The sequence below is a fragment of the Ochotona curzoniae genome, unplaced genomic scaffold (genome assembly GCF_017591425.1).
Source record: "Ochotona curzoniae isolate NIBS_2020 unplaced genomic scaffold, NIBS_Ocur_1.0 scaffold_1852, whole genome shotgun sequence".
Taxonomy (NCBI): Eukaryota; Metazoa; Chordata; class Mammalia; order Lagomorpha; family Ochotonidae; genus Ochotona; species Ochotona curzoniae.
The window spans coordinates 28,432,729-28,448,823 of NW_024467087.1; the positions used below are offsets into that span (position 1 = coordinate 28,432,729).

General features: G+C 41.0%; 1 protein-coding gene across 1 annotated transcript in view; it reads left to right on the top strand.

Annotated features, from left to right (window-relative positions):
- Positions 1-16,095, top strand: part of TRPC5 (transient receptor potential cation channel subfamily C member 5) — a 137,663-nt gene extending 121,568 nt beyond the window's left edge. Inside the window, exons 7-10 of the mRNA XM_040999942.1 lie at positions 9,902-10,105; positions 10,305-10,346; positions 12,021-12,110; positions 14,708-16,095. Coding sequence (XP_040855876.1) covers positions 9,902-10,105; positions 10,305-10,346; positions 12,021-12,110; positions 14,708-15,400 — 1,029 coding nt within the window. The 3' untranslated portion in view covers positions 15,401-16,095. The remainder of the gene's footprint in view (positions 1-9,901; positions 10,106-10,304; positions 10,347-12,020; positions 12,111-14,707) is intronic.

The window sequence follows — 16,095 nt, forward strand, 5'->3', positions numbered from 1 at the left end:
GCAGTTTTACTGAAGCTCCCTTCACCTACATATCTGTCTTGGATCTTTAATGAATTCCTTCTATATAAATACAAAAGCCCAGGCTGAAAGCCTGGACCTAAGGGGTGTCCCGGGGGACTGGGCTGGAGCATTGCCATGGTAAAGAAGAGTTTCTCCCCTTGATGGGTGAGATCAAATCTAGTGCGACAGCCCAAGAAAAAGCAGCGAGATGAATCTATTAAAATTCTAATTTGCACAATTTTTTCCTATTCTACCAGTGGTCTCTTCACTTATTTCCTTTGATGTGCCAAAGCTTCAAAGTTTTATATAGTCTAATTTGTTTAAAATCTTTATCTGACAAATTGCTAAGAATGACATACTACTACAGTTTTAATGATCCATGACTATTTTAATGTTTGCTGTGAATTTGAACATCTTTTATTTGATTATTGCTTATAGTCCTTATCTCTATTCCTGCTGTTTTTTTTTTAACTTGGTGAACTCTTTATTCAATGGAGCATTAAGCTTTTGCCTAAAATGGCAAAGTAGGCTAAGCATCCACCTGTGGTGCTGACATCCCTTATGGGCACCAGTTCAAGTTCCGGTTGCTCCACTTTCAATCTAGCTCCCTGTTTATGGTCTTGGGAAAGCAGTGGAGGATGGCCCAAGTGTTTGGACCCCTGCACCCATGTGGGAAACCTGGAAGAGGCTTCAGGCTCCAGGCACCTGGCTCCTGTCTTCAGGCTGGCCCAGCTATAGCTGGCTGTTGTAGCGATCTGGGGAGTGAACCAGTGAGTTGATGATGCCTGCCTTTTCCTCTTTATCTGAAACTCTTTCAAATAAATAAATATTTTTAAAAGACTATAAAATATAAAAAATGATTTTATTTATCTGAAAGATGCAATGAAGGAAAGAGAAGGTGGTTGGGGCAAGAATGGGAACTTCCATTTCTGGCTTTCTCTCCAAATGGCAACAACAGCCAGGGCTAGGCAGGTCATGGCCAGTAGCTAGGAACTCCCTCTGTGGCAGGGATCCCTGAATGTGTGTGGTGTGAAGACCGAAGCTGTTTTATTTCAAGGTCTAATTAAGGACATGCAATAGCATTTTCCTGGAATATCCTTTAATGAAACTAAAGATATAAAATCTACGCCGTTACATATTCTTGGGCTGATATCTCAATTTCTCATCATACATTTTAAAAGGATGCAAATTCTGGAATATGGTAGACGTTGACATTTAAAATAAAAGTATCCAGTTACCCACTTAAATATATCAATGGAATCTGAATATCACTGCAATTTGTTACTATAACCAAATTTTTCAAAAATGAGTAGTTCAACTCTGAAGGGCAACATATTTACATTATTTTTCTCCATGAACTCTTACCTTCATTCCATTACTCCCACACAATTTTATTCTAATGTTATTTATTATCATATGCAATAATTATACTTTTTATTACCCTATTCCTTCATAACAGAAATATAAATTAATTTTTAATAACCTGTAGCCTTAAGGTAATACATGTTAAACTATTCTTCTGATGTTACTTATGACCACTCAAAAGAATGCAAACATAAACTTTAAAAACTTATTTTAGGGGCCATCGTTGGGGAGTAGTGGTTAAGCGGCATCTTGAGAACATGCCATCCCATATCAGAGTGCCTGTCTGAGCTCTAGCTGTTCTACTTCTAATTCAGATCTGTTCTAACACACCTGAAAAAGCGATAGAAGATGGACCAAGCGCTTGGGCCCTAGGCCATCCATGTGGGTTGACCAGACGCACCCCCAGGCTCCTGGCTTTGACCTCATCTACACATGCCAGTTGTGAGCATTAGAGGAGAGAGCCAGCATATGGGATACCTCCGTCTTTCTGTTGATCTGCCTTTCAAATAATAAATTCAGCTGCTAAAAATTATTTTACCATTTGTTTTTATTTATTTGAAAGGTACAGAGAGAGTCAGTAGTGGCCCACTCTGCAAATACTCACAATAGCTACACCTGGATAGGCCAAAGCCAAGAGTCTGGAGCTTAACTCAAGTCTGCTATGTAGTCGGCAGGGACTCGAGTATTTGAGCATTACCTGCTGCCTGCAGGATGCACCTTGCAAGAAGCTGGAATTGGAAAGAGAACTAGGATTCAAACGCAGGCACTTCAACATAGGATGGACATATCCCAAGCATTTTAACCACTATTATAAAACCTTGTCCCATAGAATGTAAATTTTCCTAAATAATTATTAGACATAAAATTAGTTTTTATAGAAATGCAGTCCTTAACTATGCGAATGGGTTTTCCTGTCAACCAGTTATTATATTCTTATGTGGTTTTTAAAATCATTTACTCATTTTTCTATATTGCCTGAAATGCAGAGAAAGAACAAAATCTCTCTTCTTCTGAGTCATTCCTCATATTCTCATAAGACTTGTGGCTGGGCCAGGACAAGGACAGGAGCAGAAAACTCCATCCATGTCTCCCACGTGAGTGGCAGTGACCAAGTTCTTGAGACATCAGCTGCTGCCTCCCAGCAGCAACATCCAGCAAGAACCTAGAATCAAGAACAGAGCCACGGGGCCAGCACGGTGGCAGGCTGAGCCAGTAGCTGCGGTACTGGCATCCCATTTGGGTACCAGTTCCAGTCCCTGCTGCTGTACTTCTGATCCAGCTCCTTGCTTACAGCCCAGGAAAGTGGTAGAGGACAGCTCAAGTCCTTGAGTCCTTGCACCCACATGGGAGACCCAGAAGAGGCTCCTGGCTCTTGGCTTTGGACCAGCCCAGCTCTTGGCCACTGTGGCCATTTGGGGAGTGTACTAGCAGATGGCGATATCTCTCTGTCCCTGCTTCTATCTCTGTAACTCTGCCTTTCCAATAAAAATTTTTTAAAAAATTTGTTTTAATAAAAGGAACAGAGCCAGTACTTGAACTCAGGCACTGTGATACAGAATGTAGGCATCACACACATCTTTTTTTTTTTCTAAAGATTTTTTTTAAATTTTTATTGGAAAGGCAGACACAGAGAGAAGGGCAGAGAGAAAGGAATCACACACATCTTAATTCCTGTGTTAAATGCTTACCCAACATATAATTATTGAGCAAGATTTGCGAACAGGATGCAGCAACAACTGTGTTTTCACTTTCCATTTTTATGAGAGTAAGTGCAAAGAAACCTTTTTATATCTTCAAGTATATGTCAGTGGATACAGCATTACTTATGCCATTGTCATTAAGTTTTTAGAGTCAGATTTACATGTAAAGTTATAATAACTTTTCATATTTTTCATAACATTTTAAGAGTTGATGAACTGACAACCTAATTAGTTTCTTCTTAAGTTTTAATGAATTAAATAGTTAGCTACTTACTGATTTACAAAATGGTGAGTGGCTTGGGATCACAGCCGTCTAGTTTTTTAGGCTCTGGGAAATGCTACGTGGGTTTCTGAGATGTGCCCACCACCTCCTGATATTTGAGCCCTGTGCAATTCTCTCCCCTTGGGGATGGATGGGCTGAACCTGAGATCTAACTTGGCACAAATAAGATATGGCAAAAGTCTAGAGATAGACCAAACAGAAGGAATACTATAGTTAATATATGGTACACTTAAAACTTCTAAGACACTAGATCCTAACTGTTTTTGCCATACACAGAAAGTGCTAACTATATGAAATGATGGCTGTTAATTAGATTGTTTCCATCATGTCACAGTGTGTGCATGTATGTATATACACACATATGTGAAAACATCGTGCTATATGGCATAAAGTATCCAATTTTTGTCAATTATACCTTTAAAAAGCTGGAAGAAACTAAAGACTGCAATAAAGTTAATGTCATTTTCAATTTGAGGTTATCAAAAGACTGTCGAGTTTCACTATAGTTTTCATTCTGAAGGAAACCCTATGGTGCCCTGTGGAAAGGCTCACATGGCAAGGAACTGAGGGAGACGTCTGGCCAATAGCCACTAGGAACTAAGGCTCTGCATCCAATATCCCACAACAAACTGAATCCTGCCAACGTTGGAAAATAAGCTTGGGAGAAAATATTCCCTCAGTCGAGTCTTCAGATGAGATGGCTAGCTTTGGTTATGTTGTAAGTGATTTTGAGTCAGAGACACACAGTTTTGCTACACTCAGATTCCTGTCCCACAGAAACTAGGAAATAATAAATGTATGTTGAGTTTTTAAAAAGACATTTATTTGAAGAAAGAGAAAGAGAGAGGAACAGAGACACACAGAAGGAAATTTTCTATCTGCTGGTTCATTTCCTAAATGTCCATAAATAGCTAGGGCTGGAGCAGGACAAAGTCAGGAACCCAGAATTCACTCAGGGGCCCCAAGTGGGTTGCCAGTATACCCATCTACTTGAGCCACAGCTGCTGCCTTCCAGGATGCACATTAGCAGGGAGCTGGATTTGGAGTGGAACCAGGACTCAAACCCAGAAGCTACATATAAGTGCAGGCATCCCAAACAGCAACTTAACCAACAGCATCAAACACCCAGCATTGTTGTTTTAAGTTTTGAGATAACCCCCCAAAAAGTCTTGTTGAATGCTGTCAAAGAATTCTTTAATAGTTCAGTTAGTCTTTTCCCTACAGAGAACATTTAACCAAACACACTGCACAAAATTCTTGGTATGAAAAATGGACCTTCTAATATATTTTATGGACTTTTACCAATATACACTTTTTCACAAAATGCTTTTACCTTGTCACATGCTTTAAATACAATTTTAGAAAAATTTTAGAGGTGCAGATTCAGCAATCTGTGAAAAAAAGATCTGTCATATGACCTAACTAGCAAAGGTAATCATTTCCAAAGCAAATGGCTAAGTCAGCTTCTTGTCTTAAAAAGGATGACTTCATCTTCCAACTCAATAAATATGTCAACATTTATTTCTGTGGTGATCATCTCTCTTGTAAATCTAAACTCGAGGATGGGCAGATAGATGGAAAAATCAATAAAGCATGAAGGCTTGCTGTGTTGCTATGACTGTCACCAGGATGAAATAAGATGATATAGAAATCAGTATTTCTTCTAGTGCTAATTCTTTTTTGTCCTGCTATCACAGAATTCTCCATCAGGAGTGATGCATTCTATGACAATAGTTAGGAGAACAGAAAAGAGAGATTATTTAAAAAAAAGTAATCGCTCTTGCATTTCCATTATGAATTATCCTACCACCAGTCAAAATACCTTGTCTCTTTTTAATGATTATCTATTTAAAACGGACAGAGGGAGAGTGAGTGAGAATCTTCTGACCACTAGTTCACTTCCCAAAACCTATAATATTTTGAGCTTCACCAGGACAAGGCCAGCAGCCCAGGCAATCTGGGTCTCCCCATATGTGTGGCAGGAGCCCAAGTATCTGAGCAGTCATCTTCTGCCTGCCAAGAACAAACAGGAAGCTGGGGAAGCAGAGTATCTGGGACCCAGGCACACTGAGATGGGATGAAAGCACCCTAAGCAGTTAAGCCTGCTATATCACAATTCCTGCCCCCAAAACACTGTTTCAAATGGCAATTTTTACCCTTAATAGAAATACATACAATGCATAGAGCAATAGGAACATTTACCATAGTCCATTAAAGCTGTCTTCTTAATATTTTAATGCCACAGATTTTTCTGACTTGTGAAATGTTGGGCTTCCTCATCAAGAATATTTAATATTTTAAAATATAAAATAACAGAAATTGACAAACTGCTCATAAAATTCACATGTAAATGCAAGGGATGCCCAAGCCACATCAATCTTGAAAAACACCGAGGCATTGCACTATAGCATTCCACATGGTTTAAGTCCTGGCTGCTCTACTTTTGACCCCACTTCCTGCTAATGTGTTTGAAAAAGCAATGAGATTGTCTACTGTTGCCATATGGGAGACTCAGATGGAGCTCCTGGCTCCCAAGTTTGGCCTGGCCTAACCCTGGCTATTGTGGCCATTTGGGGAGTAAATCAGCAGATGAAAGTTCTCTCTAGCTCTCCTTCTCTCTCTGCCTCTCTGTAGCTCTACTTTTCAAATACATAAAATAAACCTGTTAAAAAAAAAAAAAAGACTGACAAAATTAGAGAACTGAACTCTTCCCAAATCTATAGTAGTGAAAACATTGCAGCATGGCATAAAGATACATGGATCAATGTAATAGAAATAAAGATCCAGAAGAAATCTTTTTTTTTTTTTTTTTGGTCAAGGTACAAGGCAATTCAATGGAGAAAGACGAGTTTTTTTCAACAAATGATGCCGAGACGAGTGCTAGCCACATGAACTAGGGTTCTCACACTATATATAAAACAAACTCTAAATGAATAGTCAAAATTCTAAGAAACCCTAAGAGATTTTATTATTATTTTTTAAAGATTTATTTTTATTATTTTTTCATTGGAAAGGCGGATATACAGAGAGGAGAGACAGAGAGGAAGATCTTCCGTCCGATGATTCACTCCCCAAGTGAGTGCAACGGCCAATGCTATGCCAATCCGAAGCCAGGAGCCTCTTCCGGGTCTCCCACGCGGGTGCAGGGTCCCAAAGCTTTGGGCTGTCCTCAACTGCTTTCCCAGGCCACAGGCAGGGAGCTGGAAGGGAAGCAGGGCTGCCGTGCCGGGATTAGAACCAGCGCCCATATGGGATCCCGGGGGTGCAAGGCGAGGACCTTTAACCACTTGCGCCACCGCGCCGGGCCCGAAACCCTAAGAGATTTTAACCATGCACAAGGCAATGAGTCCATAGTTATAACATCAGAGTCATAAGTGATAAGAAATTATTTGTAAGTTATGCTTCTTCAAAATTAAAAAATGTGATTTAACATATACCATCAAGAAAGTAAAAAGACAACCCACTTAATGGAAGAGAATATTTACAAATCATAGATGTAACAAAAAACTAGTATCCAGAACATGCCAAGAATATTTGCAACCCAGTAAAATAAAACCCAATTTTTAAAAATATGGTAAAGATATGAAAAGACATTTCTCCAAATAAGATATACAAATGACTAATGAGCAAGTATAAGTCAACATCACAATGAAGTACCTACCACTTCATATCCACTAGGATGGCTTTAGTAAAAATATGGACAGTAACAAGTATTGAGATGGGCATGGATAAATTGAAACCCCCATAGATTACTGGTATGAAAGTAATCACTTTTAAATGACAATACTTTTTCCCAAAGGTTTATTTTTTTTATAAAAGCAGATTTACAGAGAGCGGGAGATACAGAGAGAGATCATCCATCTGCTGGTTCACTCCCCAAGTGGCCATGATAGCTAGAGCTGAGCCAATCCAAAGCCAGGAATCATGGGCTTCTTCTGGGTCTCCCACGCGGATGCAGGGTCCCAAGGCTTTGGGCCTTCCTCTATTGCTTTCCCAGAACACAAACAGGGAGCTGGAAGGGAAATGGAACAGGCAGGACAGAAACCAGCACCCATGTGAGATCCTGGCACTTGCAAGGTGAGGATTTAGTCATCGAAACATCATAATTGGGCCAAACTAGAATACTTTTTGTTGTTAATGGCACTAGTCATTTCTTAAAAGAATAGGTCAGTTATCTTGCACAAAATCTACCAATCTTAACTGATGGCTTGCTCATGATCAAATGGAAACTAGAATTTGGGCAGGAATATCCGTTGGTGACATGGCGTGTTCTTTCCTGATAGCCATTTTACATGTTTAATGTAGAAATCAGAATGGCCCCATGAGGATTCAGATGTTGAATAATGAAATAAAACTTTAGAAATATTTATTAGAAGATCTTGAATCAACTACTGATGGATCGTCAAGACAGTTGTAGCCTACTTCCATCTGGGAATAACTGATATCCCTGGTGGGAAAAGCAGTATTGATATCATCAGGACTGTTCTACTAACAATGCCTCCCCCATAAAATGTAGATATGGCATAGAAACCCCAATCTATATTGACCTTATCAAAATTAGAATATTTGCTCAGGAAAAGATACCAGTCATTCTCATCAAGATTTTAGATCAGTGGTTAAGATGCCTGTATTCCATATTGGAGTACTTGGGCTTTGTTTCCAGCTTTAGTGCCTAACTCCAGTTTCCTATCAATGCAGATACTGGGAGGCAGTGGTGATAGTTCACATAACTGGGTTCCCTCCACCAACATTAGATATCTGGATTGACTTTCCATGCTGGTTTGGGCGAGCCCCATGCTAGCTATTGCAGGCATTTGGAAGTGAAGTAGCAAATATACGCGCAGGTGCTCTTTGTACCTCTCCCTGCTACCCTCTCAATTACAGAAATAAATAGAACCACATAGGGATCATACTATATTCCTGTAGAATGGTGAAAATTTATAAACAAGCACTGAAGAGGATACAGGAAATGTAGTGTAGCCACTCTGGAAAACACTTTCACAGTTGATTATAGTTAGATATTACCGACTGCATGGCTTAGCTATACCACTCCTATATGCTTAAGCTAGAGAAATCATACACACCCTACAAAGCTTGTATGTGAATGTTCACAGTAGTTTTACTTATAATTCTTGTAGCCTAGAAACAACTCAAATGTTCTTCAGATGATGAATGAATAAACAAATTACAGTACATCCCTATTATTGAGAATTACTCTCAGAAATAATATAGAATGAATTATTGATATAGACTTTAAACAGTGAATCTTGAAAGTGTTATTCTATGTTAAAAGTATCAAAAGGTTACTGTATAATTCTATTTATATAACACTTTGGAAACATAAAATATAGAAAGAACAAAAGAGTGGTTCTGCTTCTAACAGTGATTAGGAGTTGGGGAGAATTAGCTTACAAAGCAACAACAAAAAGGAATTTTTGGAGTGTGATAAAACTATTGTGCAACATGACTGTGATGGTTGTCACACACTCCACTATGTGTGTGTGTGTGTCTTGATTCTGACCAGTTATCCCAGTGTGTCCACATGTCAGAATCCCAAACCACTTAACATGGGTGAGTCATAGTGTATGTAAATTCTCAGTAAAGTCAATTCTAAAAAGCAAGCAAGCAAACCAGCCTCCATATTTGTATTCACCCAATTTCTGTTGCATACTAAGATTGGGCAATTTCTGAAGCTGTTTACTTAGCTCAGCATTCTGGAGGGTCAAGAGTGTGACTCTGGCAGGGGCTTAGCTCTGCTGAGGACTTTGTGGCAAATGGGATCATGAAGGGGAATATGCAGGAGAGGAGAAAGACACGTGGCAAGACAGGGAGCCAGAGTAACAGGTTGGTTTGCAAGAATGACATCACTTCCTTCTGAGGACAGTGCCCTCACTTACCTAAGAAGCCCTCACCAGGCCCCACTTCTTTAACAGCAGCTCAACACCACACATTGCGGACCAAACCTCCAACACATAAATCCTGGGGGATAAATCATATCTAAACATAATACCACTCCAGTCCTACTTCTTAAAAATAACTACTATTGATGGCTTAGCACGTTACTTGTCTAGAACCTGCAAGCATGTGATATAAAGGGTTTACAGTTTTATAAATGGATTCATGTATATAGCATATGTTGATTATATTGCTTTTTTTCAAGTAGAGGTCTTCTTAGATGTGTAGGTACATAACCAGACACATTTAAGTCTACTTATATTTTTTTACCTTCTTTGTTTTCAAGTGTTATATGCCATTTTATACATATGACATCTATTTAAGAACTCTCCTATTGTTGGCTATTTAGGTTGTGTCAGATCTTTTTCTATTGCTGTTGTACCATAGTGAACAGCCCTATGCATAGATCTTTTTGCAAGTATATTGATAAGATACATGCCTTACCAAAATTGGGATTACTGGGGTCACAGGTTATTTGTAACTTGAGCCTATATAGCTACTGCCAGAATTCCCTCTGCAGAAGTAGAAAGGCTGGAAGGAGGCATGGCTGAATTCTGCAGCTTCCCATTCAACATTCTTGAATTTCCGTCTTTCACAGGATCATGCTGATATTGAGTGGAAGTTTGCAAGGACAAAGCTCTGGATGAGTTACTTTGATGAAGGTGGCACCTTGCCACCTCCTTTCAACATCATCCCCAGCCCCAAGTCATTTCTATACCTTGGCCACTGGTTCAACAACACCTTCTGCCCCAAGAGAGACCCTGATGGCCGACGGAGAAGGCACAACTTGAGAAGCTTCACAGTAAGCCTTTTCAAATTGTTTCCTTTGGGATGCTCCCTAACTTAAACATAGTAACACTGGAGCCTACAGATGCTTGAGGGTTTGTCAAACAGGAGCTTTGGTGTTATTTTCCAGTCCTAATATTTGGAAATACATTCAGACGGGAGGGTGGGGTGGGAGAGAGTGCTGATGTAACCTCTCTTTCCATTTTCAATTCCAGGAACGCCATGCTGACAGCCTGATACAGAATCAGCATTATCAGGTAAAACTTCTTGACTGGGACTAAAGACAATGCAGAAACCGTCTTCAATTTCTGATTCAGTTTCCTTATAGAAGCTGGTTCCTAGGCATCACAGTGAAGGAAGGGAGGAAGGGAGGAAGGGAGGGAGGGAGGGAGGGAGGGAGAGACAGATGTGCTTCTGTCCTACCCACTGAATTACTCCACAACTGCCCCACAACAGCAAGGCCTGGCCCATCCCAAAGCAAGAAGCCTGGAACTCCATCCAGGTTTCCCACATGGGTGGCAGGGGTCCAAGTAGTTGAGCTTCCTACTACTTCTCTCCCAGATCTGTTACAAAGGAGCTGGATCATAAGCAGAGCATCTGGGACTTTAACTGATACTCTAACATGGGCTGCCAATGTTGCAAACACTGATTTAACATACTGCAACACAAAAACTGTGCCTCAGTGACTTAAGGTCAGAGTAGTAGAAGTAATAAATACAGCATTGGGTATTGTTACTTGAAATCAGATTGAAGTAGAAAGTGTATTCCAATTTTGGTACTTAACTAGTTGCATGACTTTGGAAAAGCCAATTAACTTCACTGAGCCTCAGATTCCTCATATGTGAAAGGGGGATAACAATAAAACTTGTGGGGGCCAGCACTGTGGCAGAGCAGATTAACTCACCACCTATGACAAAAGCATCCCAATTAGGCACCAATTTGAGCCCTGGCAACTCCATAGCTAATCCTGCTCCCAGCTAATGTGCCTGGGAAAACGGTGGAAGCTCGTCCAACTGCCTGGGCCCTCCCAACCACAGGAGACCTGGATGAAGCTCTGGACTCCTGGTTTTGGCTTGAACAGCCCTAACCATTGCAGTTACTTTGAAAGTGAACCAACAGGTGGAAAATTCTAATTTTGCCTTTCAAAAAAATAAATCTTCAAAAAAACAAAATATCTTAACTAACAATATTGTAAAAATTGAGGGGTGTGTGTATATGACTTTTGGAGGGGAGGAGTGTTGCCCTGCATAGCACCTAACATAATGCAGTAAGCGCTAGCTGTCGTTGTCGTTGTCATCATCATCATCATCATCATCATCATGTAACTCATGGTGACCACCACCACCACCATCATCATCACATAACTCATGGTGACTACCACCACCACCACCACCATAACTCATGGTGACCACATGTGTGCCATTTCAAACTAAAATAAACTAGATGCCAGCCATATCTGTAAAGAAATATAGATCGATTCTGACAAAATCTTCATTATATTATTAGTAACATTGAAATCAGAAAATTCAAAGACTCAATTTTATAAAAGGAAGAAAAAAAATCTTATCTCCCTAGGGGTGTTAAGGTTTAATCCGGCTTGAAAGGAAGAGATAACATGACCATTCAAGTATTATTTCATTGTTACTATGCTGTAAATGTGCATTCATGTTTTCTTTATATGTTGGGTGGAAATTTTTCCATTCTGGTAAATTTGCTTTTGCTGGCCCATTCTGCTACCACATTCAAAGACATATTTTGTTTAGTTAAGGGACTTAACCCATTATGGGGGCTGATGACAACTAGATCTTATAAGGGTTTTCTATCGCAAGGATGACCGAAACCTGTTTTTATTTACTGTGTAGATAGTTTATTTCACTAAGAGCCTGGAATGAAACTGAATATTTCTTCCTGTTTTTCTTTTTTGATTCCAGGAAGTTATCAGGAATTTAGTAAAAAGATACGTGGCTGCTATGATAAGAAATTCCAAAACAAATGAGGGACTAACCGAGGAGAATTTTAAGGTAATTTAATCACTGGGTGGTTTCTCATGTCTTCTTAAATTATCATTTCATCTTCTTCACAGGTTTTGAGGTTCTTTATAGATTTTTGCCTTCCTACCTGCCTATAACCAAGGTCTAATCCTTATTCTGTTTCTTCAAATTGCCTATCACCCAATAGGGAAATTTTACCAATGTACATCATACCATGATCAGTTTCACGAATAAAATCATGTAGTCTTATAATATTCTGAGTGTTTTCCAGTACAGTAATTGAACGCTTTAATCAAAGGTGAGGAACATCTGGCACATAGGCACTATAAGACCCATGCAATAATTTGGTCTGGCCTGGCAAGGCAACCATAGACAGCACTCAAAAAGTAAATAAATCTATAGCTGGCACTTTTGAATTTGAAAGCTTTGTATGACCCATTAACAATGTTATAAATATCAAAAAGGCCCTTGGTAGGCAAAACGTTCCCCATCCCTGCATGTGTCAAGGATGTATAGTGAGGGGTAAGACAGCCAGAGCAAGCTTCCTGGAGGCTCAAAAACTGCTTTGCCTAAAAGATTAAAGACCCCCCCCCCCAAAAAAATTCTTGGATATAAGGTCTTAAGACACTCTACCACTACACTATACAATTATGCTGCCCTTCGCTAAGTGGCCATTCTGGGCTCCAGGCCACACATGGAATGTTGAGACATTTTTGGTCACTACTTTGGCATCTAGTAGGTAAAAAGCAAAGTGACTTATAAAGCTCTGGTAATGACTAGGCTATCCATTATCCTCTGGTAATGAGGACTATCCAGCCCAGACTGTCAACAGTGCAAGGTTGAGATACCCTTTTCCAGAACACATTTCTTTTCTAAGGCTGCTATCCTGACATAGCTCATCTGTTGAGGGCCTGCTATGTGCCAAGAACTCTGAGTAGTATGTAAGGTCTAAACAGCCCCTAGTCTCATGGAGTGATGAGCAGTAATAGTGATGTGACTGAGTGTTGTGACAGGGTAAACACAGGGCACAGTGAAGACTGACAAGAGGAATGCAAATTGGACTTGGAGGGCAGACCAGTCTTTCCAGAGGAAGTGGTATTGAAGCTAAGGCTTGCAAGGGGTAGGGGCACAGATGGAGAGTTGGTGAGAAGTGTTCTAGACAGAGAGGCTAACATAGGCAAAGGCCCAGAAATGAGAATATTCTGTCCAGAAGGGTGGACATTGGACAGCCTGGAAAATGAGGGGGGAAAAAAAAAGAGTTGAAACTACAGAAAATTCAATAGGAACTAGGCCTTAAAAAGTCCATAGCATGGTGTTTCACTTTTTCCTGAGTTACAAGTTTTAAGCAAGGAGATGACATGTTGTTCAGGGTTAATTTTTTTTCTTCATTTTATTGGAAAGGCAGAGAGCAACAGATAGAGATCTTCCATCCAGTGACTCATCCCTAATTGCCCACAATAGCCATGACTAGGCCAGGCCAGAGTCATGTGCTGGGGATGCAAACTCACCTACATCAACAGCAGGGGCCCAAGTACTTGAGCTTTCACCTGCTGCCTCCCACAGGGCACAGTATCAGGGAGCTGGAATCAGCTGCACAGTCAGCACTTAACTCCAGCCCCTCCGATTTGGGATACAGGCTTCCCAGGTGGCATCTTAACTGCTGCCTCAAAAGCCTAGACTTTTTGGTTTTTAAGATTGATTTATTTATTCATTTATTTACAGATCTTCCACCTGTTTGTTCACTCTGCAAATGATCACAACAGCCGGGGCTGGGACAGACTGAAGCCAGGAACCCGAAGATTATTTAGGCCTCCCACTTGTCTTTTACTTATTGTTTTTTTTTGATACAGTTTAGTTGGCGCTGGAGTCTCTCCCTTCCCCCTCCCCCCAATTCATTCCCCTCCTGTCTCACAATGGGTGTCTTTTATGAATTCTCCCAAGTCCATCATGCTGCCGCTGGAATGTCTCCCAACCATATAGGAGACTGTCAGTCATTTGGTTGTGAGTTCATTCTTGTATCCCAGGGCCCTAATCTGAAGATACAATGAGGACTAGATCTTCGTTATTTCTGGGCAGTACCAGTAACAGTGATAAAGGGGACATTCATCATCTCAGGTAATTATAAACAATCAGCCTCTTATGGAGAGTTAAGCTTTGAAAAGGCAGTTTTTTTTAAGCAGCATCTAAACAGTCAGTGAACAGGGGCCATTTCATGGAGATGTAAAGGAGCAGATCCACCGTCCCCAGACAGCTGTCTCTATTGCTCTTTCATTCCTTCGAGTGCTGAAAGCTTTTTCCTCGGATGCTTCTTTTATATGCAGATACCTGTGCAAGGCAGTGCCCTAAGCTAATACCTTCATTGTCAATACTTCAGCAGGGATTAGTCTGCTGATAGGCCCAGTTGGCAAGGTTATGAAGTCAACTTTCCCGCTGCCCAATTTTGCCAATAGCGAACCCTAACATGTTCGTGTGTGTGCGTGTGGTTGAATAATGGGAGATTTCTCTCAGTCTGGGCACTCTGCGATTTGCTACTTGGAAAAGCCTACTGCATTCCAGAGGGGATTCAGTGTGCCTAGTCTGCATCAGAAACTAAGCTTCCTCACATAATGTGCCTCCTCTTTCCCCAGGAACTGAAGCAGGACATCTCCAGCTTTCGATATGAAGTGCTTGACCTCTTAGGAAATCGAAAACAGCCCAGGAGAAGCCTATCCACTAGCAGCACTGAACTCTCTCAGAGGGATGATACCAATGATGGCAGTGGTGGGGCTCGGGCCAAATCCAAGAGTGTCTCTTTCAATTTAGGCTGTAAGAAAAAGGCCTGCCAGGGGCCACCTCTCATCAGAACCATGCCGAGAGCCGGTGGTGCTCAAGGGAAGTCAAAAGCTGAGTCGTCAAGCAAACGCTCTTTCATGGGCCCTTCTCTCAAGAAATTGGGCCTCCTATTCTCCAAGTTTAATGGTCATATGTCTGAACCCAGTTCAGAACCAATGTACACCATTTCTGATGGAATCGTGCAGCAGCACTATATGTGGCAGGACATCAGATATTCTCAGATGGAGAAAGGGAAAGCAGAGGCCTGTTCTCAAAGCGAAATTAACCTCAGCGAGGTAGAATTAGGTGAAGTGCGGGGCGCTGCTCAGAGCAGTGAATGCCCTTTAGCCTGTTCCAGCTCTCTTCACTGTGCATCCAGCATCTGCTCCTCAAATTCTAAACTCTTAGACTCCTCCGAGGATGTATTTGAAACTTGGGGAGAGGCTTGTGACTTGATCATGCACAAATGGGGTGATGGACAGGAAGAACAAGTTACAACTCGGCTCTAAATCAAGCCCCTATCACCTGTTCTGGAACTCAACAGAAAACTTATTCTGTCCTTGCTCTCTGAAGTGATGTAGAATATGATTCCCTCACTGCCCCTGCTAGGAAGGAGAGTGAAAACTCCTATTATTTTCATTGTCTTTTATACCCACATTCTCCAGGGGTTTTTTTGTTGTTGTTGTTGTTTTATCACCTTTGCTATGATTTGCCTTTTTATACCTATTAACACTAAGTCCATCTCACAACCAACTGAAGGGGTGTTGCTCCTAATCAGCAGAGGTGCAGTTGGGTGCTTAACCCTTTCGCTTTGCTTTCCTGCTCCTTGCTTCCTCGAAGCTCCAGGTGCACTGTGCTATTGTTGCTGCCGCAGATTCCTGCCCTTCCTTGGGATCTCACACCATGTCTGCCCACAGGGTGGAGGGATGTGGCCAGCAGCCCCCACCAGGTATCAGATAAGGCGAACGGACCTGCCTATCTTTGTTGCCCTTCAGTGCTACACGCTGCCCATGCTGGTTCAATGAACAGCATAAAAGGGAGGCTAAACAGGCTCCAAAGAATTGTCAGCTTGTGGTTTCCCTTTTGTTTTGTTTCTAAGACACTACAAACTTCTTATTGTGGGGGCTGTTGAGTTTTGTTGTTTCTTGAAGATGTGTTAGTTTCGTAATGTGTACCAATGAGATACCCCATAGTATATGTCATA